Source organism: Melitaea cinxia, chromosome 19 (genome assembly GCF_905220565.1).
Source record: "Melitaea cinxia chromosome 19, ilMelCinx1.1, whole genome shotgun sequence".
NCBI lineage: Eukaryota > Metazoa > Arthropoda > Insecta > Lepidoptera > Nymphalidae > Melitaea > Melitaea cinxia.
This window is the reverse complement of record NC_059412.1, coordinates 12,868,349-12,876,999: the sequence shown is the minus strand read 5'-3', so window position 1 is coordinate 12,876,999 and position 8,651 is coordinate 12,868,349. Positions and strand designations below refer to the sequence as shown.

Here is an 8,651-nt window from a genome sequence, read left to right as displayed (position 1 = left end):
TCTCTTTTTGGCAGCGTCACCGCTTTTGTACACCCTGTTTTTTAAGGCTTTTCTATAATTGTTACGAAGGCAGCTCCACGCCTTCTGGCATTCTTCATCTGTAACAAGAATGAAGTATTTCAAATAACACACGCTTTTAAGTCGTTTACTAAAGCCGGGTCCAGACATGTATCATTTGCACGATCCGATCACCGTATTCGTATCCTCGATGCGTATCATGATCGCATATGTATGTATGTAATGATCATGATCATGATCGCATATGTGGACGGGTAATGACGCGTTTACCCGTCCACATATGCGATCATGATACGCGGATACGGTGATCGGATCGTGCAAATAATACATGTCTAGACCCGGCTTAATGATTTTTTTTTGTTTTGTTACAGGTATTTAATTACAGGAGCTTCTTTTAAGTCTTTAGCTTTTAGCTATCGTATGGGATTCACTACCGTGCGTAATATAGTCCACGAAACCTGTAAAGCAATATTTACTGTATTAAGGTCGACTGCATTGCCGAAACCCACGAGCCAACAATGGCAGTCAATTGCAACCGACTTTGATAAATTTTGGAATTTTCCTAACTGCATTGGGGCAATAGATGGTAAGCATTTCAAGATTAGAGCTCCTAATAACAGTGGAAGTATGTATATCAACTACAAGAAGTTTTTTAGCATCGTTTTATTAGCTGTCGTGGATGCAAAATACAAATTTGTGATTGTAGATGTCGGAGCATATGGTCGAAATAGCGATGGCGGTATACTCCAAAGCTCTAAATTTGGTTCGAAACTACGTAATGGGTTTTTATGCATACCACCGGAAAAGGCTTTACCACATTCAACTCAAAAATTACCCCACGTATTTGTCGCCGATGAAGCCTTTCCACTAACAGAAAATATTATGAGACCATACCCCTCACATCTTTTAAATGATGAAAAAAAAAGGATATTCAATTATCGCTTAAGTAGAGCACGGCGTATTGTAGAAAATGCTTTTGGGATGTTACAAGAAAGATTTGAATTATTTCAAAAAGGTATAAAAGTTCAACCAAAGTACATTAACAACATCATACTAGCAAGCACGTGTTTGCATAACTTTATCATTGATGGTCATTCTATGGAGGCGCTTAGCTCTAATACTAATAATGCAATCGATAGAACCAATGATACAGTGTTCAACAATCTCGAAGGGATGGTTGTAAGAGATTGTTTCACGGAATATTTTTCTAATGTTGGTAACGTGTACTGGCAAAATAAAATTGTTAATAGATGTTAGCTTCTATTTTTGACAATAAATAAGTAAAAAATAACTTACGGGTTTTATTCATTTCTTCTGCAATTTTCAGCCATGCGTTCCTTTTCATATGTTGATCCATGTAGAAACGGGAGGACACATTGTAGATACACTCATGCGAACGAACCAGATTAATAAGCTTTTCTTCATCCATTTTTCCGTATTTTACGTGAAAGTAATATTATTATATCGCGTACGCACGTGCTAATCACTTTTCATGCGCAGTCAGTGTTGTGAGAGACAGACATAAAATGGCGCGCGCCAGTGTGTTTTCTCCCTCCCTTGCCCCCGCGCACAGACCGGACTGCGCCCCACCGAAATGCTGCACAAGTTTCAACCTTATTTCAACTATCTAGCAATCATAATTCCTCGACCCCAAAGTGACCCACACGTCTCGCGGGATGCAATGGCGCGCCGCGTCATCCCGTGGAATGAAAAAGCAAGACACGTCATGCCGCCGCATTCTGTGGCGTGTCGTGTCATGCCGCAGCATCCTGCGGCACGTTGCGGCATCGTGGTACCAAAATAAAGTAACATAAATTCTAAACTCATTGAAATAAGGTTCAAAATAACTTAATTAGTGTTAAAATCCTTTGCTATGACGCACCGTGCCGTGCCGGCAATGGGCGCCGGCCTTTATACAACGGCACGATTACGGCTTTGCACCAGTCTTCCGGTACTTGCCCATTTCGCCAGCACAAATTGAAAAGGCAGTACAGCTGGCTAGCCACTATACCCTGTCCAGCCCTCAGCATCTCGACGGTGATCCTGTCATACCCTGCAGCCTTACCTAATCTCATACTTTTCAGCGCTTTCACTATTTCATCCATGCTTATCTCACTTTCATCGACATTTATACTACTCTCAATGGAAGGTGCCGGCTGTTGTACCTGCACTTCCTCTCTTTCAAACACACTTTCAAAATACTCTTTCCATCTCTTTAACACACATTCTTCTCCATTTATAACGCTCCCATCTTGACTCCTGATTGTGCTCAGCTCCGAGGGAGAAATTTTTCCTCTGGCTGTTTTGATGGATTTCCAGAAAAACTTAATGTTTGACTGGAAATCTTCAGTGAGCCTCCTATCAAAATCATCCTTTCGTTCTTCTTTCTTTCAAGACACAACTTCTTTCGCTACTGATTTCAATCTTTTATACTTCGTTCTTGCTTCCTTTACCTCGTCATCCGTTGCCTTTTGAACCTTTTGGTTAGCTTTTGTTGCTAACCAATCCAACCACGCTTTCTTCTTTTCTTGCACAGCCTTTTGTACATCTTTATCCATCCACACATTATAGTTCTTTCTTCCTTTCCTTCTTTTAGCTACCCCGCACACCTCAATAGCACTATTCACGACCCCTTTCTTAAAAGTCTCCCACAAATTCTCAATCACACCTATCTCTTCTATGCCTTTAAAACTTTCTTTCAGTTTCTCTACATACTCATCTTTCTTTTCTTTTCCTTGTAGATTTTCCACTTTTATTCTGGCTAAAACACTCGTAGGCTCGGCCCCTCGGTGGCGCCATCGTTTAAAGAGGTCACGTATTCGGGCTATGACCAGGAAGTGGTCTGTGTCGAGACCAACACCGCGGTATGCCCGAGTGTCAAGCACTTTCTTTCTCAGTCTTTCATCCACAATTACAAAATCAATCATACTTCTAGACTCACCCTCATCTCTTGTATACAAATGGATCTTTTTGTGTTCAAACATTGTGTTGACCACGCAAAGATTCCATTCCAAGCATACTTCAAGCAGACTTCTCCCATTGTCATTCACTCTTTCGTCCCCAAACGTACCCAGAACTCTTTCATACCCATCACGCTTTACAGATAAAAAATTAGTTTTAGCAATAGATCATACAAAGGTGAAGGTGAAGTGTGACATTTTCATCCCGAGACAATTGTTCTTTTTGTATATTGACTTACATATGGTCCAATATCTGACGCTTGGTAAAGACGAGTTGTAGTAGTTGGGACTTTAGTAGCAGACATATCACCTTGACCACTAGTGGTCATTGTGATAGGTATGGAAAGATCACAATTATTTTAATCATTTAAACAAGAACAGTCGTTCTCTTTAATTACCTTGCCATGACGCTTTCTTTTCTTATTACTATGTTTACAAATACTTAGAGCATTTGTGCGCGTTCTCGGTAGCTTTGCATTATTTATAGAACTAACATCTGTATCCATAGAAGATTTACAATACTCAATAGTTATATAATAAGATACCTGTGGGACTGTGCCCCCAGAATCGGGAGGTTCGTATCCCATGGAGAAAACAAAATAAATGAATTAAAAACTTACCCTACGAAGAGATATTTACACTAATTACAAAATATAAACTAAAAAAACTAAAATAACAAATATTTACAATACTTTACACCTATCTGAACCATAAAAGATATTTTCAAATTTTAAATTGCGAAAAAACACTCCCGCTCTTTCGACGTTTCCCGCACTTTTCACGGCGTTTTGTTATTGGTATTTTCTCGTTTTTTGTCCTTGTTGTACCAACATTTTTCTTTCGTATGTCCACGTTTTTTACATTGGTTACAAAATGGAATGTTTTCAGACTTGCAGCTGTTTTCACCCTTTTTAGCTTTACAATCTTTTTACAATACCCCACTTTACCGCAGATAAAGCACTTTATTTTTTTTGTGTCAGTCTTGAATGCTTTGGAACTACTGCTTCCACTCTCTTGGAACATTTTGTTTCTTTGCTCTTCTCTAATGAGCCTGGCTGTCAACTCAGACAGGGTTCGCTTTTCTATTGGAACGGAGTCCCATGCAGAGACAAAGTGTCGAAAGTTTTCACCTAGCGAACTTATAATTTTTGTAACAATCATGTTTTCAGCAATCTCACCCTTTGCTTGCCTTACTTTTGTCACGATTGCTTCTATCTTGGCTATGAATGTTGATACATCTTCTGAACCGTTGTATTTTTCTTCAAAGAAACGCTGCTGCAATATGTGGAGTGACACATCAGATTTTTGTTCATAAACTGTAGTTAATTTGTCCCATATCTCTTGGGCTGTTTCACAATTCTGTACATGCAGCATAGCTGTGCTGCCTAGTCTGCCTACGATGACTCCTTGAGCCAGTGGTCTCGAACGTTATGAAGCGAGATCGGTAGATTTGCCAGCTAAAATCGGTATATTTGTAACCAAAATCGGTATTTGACAAAAAAATACAATATTCAATCAAATTCGTTTACTTATTAAAAAAAAAAAACTTACAGACTAATTTATAACAATCATACTTAAGAAAAATAGGCCATATCTTTGGCCATAGCTGCGGTCATCTTTGAATTAATTTCGAAATTATAACAATAAGCTTTATTAAAGATAAGCTTTATTAATTGATTCAGTAGACAACCTATTTCGCTGTTTCGTTTTTAAAAGATTAATATGTGAAAATATGCGTTCAACGTTAGCAGATGAATGGGGAAGTGATAAAATGTTAAAGTTGAAATTAGACCACAAAGTTTCATCGCCACGCTTTAGTAAACTTACTTCATCCCAAAATAGTTCTACGTCATCAGGAAATGTTTTGATTTGTTTACAATTTCTTAAAATGCGCCACTGTGTATCAATTTCCTGGAAATCATTGCTCTGAAGAATATTGGGAAGAGCCTACACATAGGAACTATCGAAGCAGTTTTGCCAAGTTCAACATTTTTTTTTTGGATCAATGATGTCTAAGCCTTTTATTGGATTATTTTTCAATGGAAACCGCGTGTCTATTTGCTTACAAGCTTCGATATAAAAATTTAGGCAAGCCGTCCACCAAGTCATAGGCATTCACCGCCTTTAGTGTTTAGTATGACTTTTACTTGGAATTTCCATGTATGACAGTTACCGGCATTTTCTAGTAAGAAGCGATTGTTCGCCCCAAAGATATCGCCCTCGCCGTCCATCCTATCATATCATATCGCATCGCCACCAAAGGAAATCTTAATTCTCGCAATGGCAAATCTCGGAGTTCAGGTAAACAGGATACAATCATCATAAATGTAAATTCAAGAGTCCAATAACACAAGCCAATATCGTTACAAATGTAAAATCACGGAGTCTCAGTGCACAAGCGAATGTCGTCGATAATATAGATAGTGTGGAGGTAAAGAGAGAACGTCTGTTTACTAAGAGTAGCAAGACAGAAGTGCGGGATGACAAACAGGATGCGCCGGCGCATACAATTATGAACGGTTCGTAGTTTCAAACAATAATAAACCTTAAACGCAAGTGCATACGGTACTTTGTAGACGAACGGCCGGCGAACAGCGAAAAAAATGGGTAATTGGCCGGGCAGAGCGGCGAACAATGGCGAAAACAAAAACAACAAACCAATGTAAAGAATTTTTAAATAAAAGAAAAAATTGACTTTCCATCTTATATAATTACGTTGATTTATGTCGCTTTTATTATTTTATCACTTAAAAAATTGTTAAAAACTGACTACAAATCTCAACGCCTTGTACTAAAATCACCGTTAAACCAACTGTCGAATACGCGTCTGTGATTGGCTGGGACATTATGATAGCCATTTTTGAAAATCACATCCGAAAGATGGCCGTATTTGTTTCTGTAACGTAAGTTTGGATACGATTTACAAGTTAAATAGCCGTCTCTGATCATAAACGAATAATGAAACGTTTTTGATTCAAACTTTGCTATGTTGCCACATAAATAACTTAATTTTGCCAATAATGGTAGATAGCCGCCTTTGATTCTATACGACTCATTTTATACACTGAATCCATTGTTCGCCAGGAATACTATCAGCATAGGATTCAGTGCACTCTATGCAAATCGTGCTGTCGTTATCACTGTAATCCGAATCGACTGCACAGTCACTATTTCTCTCATTAGTATTATCAACCATGCTCTTTTCTTTTCCTTTCCCTCACCTTTTTTTTGCGTTGACCCTGTCTTTTCCTGAATTTTTCGATTTCTTTTTAGTCTTCTGTAGCGTCTGATTTTCTGTTTTCCTTTTCTTAAATTTTTTTTGTCGTGTTTGTTTCTGTTTCATTTCCATAAGATTTTCTTTTTCAGGAGTATCGGTGTATATGGTGCTTTTGCGTTTCCGGATATTTCTTCTATTATCTAAACGTGGCGCCGCTTTAGGAAAAGGTCTTATCTCGTCAGAATGAAGTAGAGGGAATATTTAGGTTAGATGAAGGCGTCAAATTGAGAAGTGTCTCTGATTCTGGAGGACGTACATTTTCCGGTGTTTTGAGGTTTTCTCTTAGTTCCTCTTGATGTAGAAAATTTGATATTTCGTCAATAACAGATGGCGACTTACATACCGTACTAGAAGATCTTGTTCGTGAGGGAAGAGCAACAGTAATCTGACCGATAATTACAGTAGGACATTGCGACGCTAGAATTTGAGTTTCAGTCACAGTATGTACATTAGGAAATGGAACCTCGTCGCCAAAAGACAAGCTGTCAGACGGTCTTGTATGTGAAGTCGATGGAACAGCAACTGCACCTTCAACAGCTGTTGAAGAATATGTAACGTCATGGGAGCTAGAAGTCGATGGAACAGCAACTGCACCTTCATCAGCTGTTGAAGAATCTGTAACATTATGGGAGCTGGGCATTGGCCTATCTGTCACGTAAGATCCACTGAACTCGGAGTCAGGAAATATATTCTCATTTAGTGGTGAAATCCCGGTTACTCTGAATCCTGATTGAATATGGTCAATCGTAGCAGCCAATGGTAGTGATGTTTTAAGTAACGCCGGTATATCGTAAATGCTTATTGTTTTTCCTGGATAGCCAGCCAGTTGTCACTTGCTCTATTGAAATATTTTTTCAAAGGTCCGTAAACAGATCTATCAAGAGGTTGTAACTTGTGGCTACAGTGTGGGGGGAATGACAAAACTGTCACCCCATTAGCTTTGAAGTAATCCAGCACTTCGATGGATAAATGAGAGTCATGATTATCCAAGAGTAACAGGACAGGTTTTTCCTTACTGGGTTTAACATGTTGCACGAAATGTTTGGCATATTTTATGAAGTTTTCCCCTTTCATCCAGCCAGATGGATTAGCGTCACCTTCTGATCCTACGGGGCCGCCTCTAATAAAATGGGACTTATAATGTACTCGTGGAAATACAAAGAATGGTGGTACCATGTTTCCAAGAGCTGAGATGGCTACAGCAACTGTCACCAGTGTACCTCTTTCAGCAGATGTCATTTTACCCAGATTTTTAATACCACGTCGAGCTATTACTCTATTTGGTACATGTACGGTTATAAGACCCGTCTCATCAACGTTCCAGATATCGCAAGGGCTTAGATTCAAACGTTGGTAAACAGCAGTCAAGTTCGCGAAGAATAAACTAATGTTGTTTTTGTTAAATGATGTAGCCCTCGATAGGCTTGTTGCTTGAGGTGATCGGATTGACATAGAAGGATGACATTTGAGAAAAGAGCCCAACCAATCTTCATCAGCTAATAATTTTGTTTTCCAAGAATCAGGCATAGATTTTTTTTTTTGCGAACTCATATGCTAATTTTCGAGTCTCATATGGCGTCAATACATAATAAATGACAGCTGCCTTCTTTAAATAATTGGCTAAAGCTTCCTCTTCTAGATTAGTAAAAACTTGCCTATTTTTAATATATCCCACTGTGTCCAGGATTAATTCTGCTCTCGTCAAGTTCGGATTACGTTCTAATTTTTCTTTTAATTTGGCCACGTAACGATGTAATGTTTTATAGGGAATATTATACTGTTTTGACCTCGCATTAATGCTCTTGTTGTCAAAATTTATAGTATGACAAGCTCTTTTTAAAACATCTTTTGGTGTGTAAGCTCGTTCAGTAGTTCTTTTATAGGTCCTCATTGTTCTGTAACAGCACAATTGTTACAGTTCTTTAAAAGTGTAATAAAAGCTTAACTTACATGTACACTCGCGTGCAACTGAATCGACTCAAGCCGTATATTGGTATAAAAGTTCGATTTTTAGAATAATGGCTTATCCGATTTTCTTGTTCTTTTTTTTGTTTGAAAGCCTAATCTTTTCTTTAAAAAAATGTTATCCTAATGAGAAAAATCGGTTGAGTATTTATTGATAAAATTTAATTTAACAGAAATGCATAAAAAATGAAGAAAAATGAAAACAACAACATAATGAATAAAAAAATTATTTTTGATAGAAGTAAAGAAAATTAAAATTTTCAATACTTTTTATTGCCTCCCCTAGCTTTTATAACGGCTTGCATGTGATTTTTCATTGATTTTATCACTTTTTTGATAAAATCTTGAGGTATCGTATTCCATTCTTCCTCTAGCGTAGTTTTGAGCTAGACGATGCTTGATGGAGCCTTATCTCTAGCTCGCACCCTCCG

General features: G+C 38.1%; 3 protein-coding genes across 3 annotated transcripts; 1 reads left to right on the top strand and 2 right to left on the bottom strand.

The window, feature by feature from the left end:
• Nucleotides 1-307: 307 nt before the first annotated feature.
• Nucleotides 308-1,309, top strand: LOC123662986. The gene is made up of 2 exons (XM_045597751.1): nt 308-604; nt 725-1,309. The coding sequence occupies exons 1-2, from the start codon at nt 439-441 to the stop codon at nt 1,273-1,275; spliced, it is 717 nt and encodes a 238-aa protein (XP_045453707.1). The 5' UTR covers nt 308-438; the 3' UTR covers nt 1,276-1,309.
• Nucleotides 1,310-3,701: 2,392 nt separating this feature from the next.
• Nucleotides 3,702-4,352, bottom strand: LOC123662775. Its single transcript, XM_045597573.1, has one exon. It carries the CDS (start codon nt 4,350-4,352, stop codon nt 3,702-3,704), a length of 651 nt encoding a protein of 216 aa, XP_045453529.1.
• A 2,701-nt stretch (nt 4,353-7,053) lies between these two features.
• On the bottom strand, nt 7,054-7,782 carry LOC123662774 (MFS-type transporter clz9-like). Its single transcript, XM_045597572.1, has one exon. The coding sequence runs from the start codon at nt 7,780-7,782 to the stop codon at nt 7,054-7,056; it is 729 nt and encodes a 242-aa protein (XP_045453528.1).
• Between the last annotated feature and the right edge of the window lie 869 nt (nt 7,783-8,651).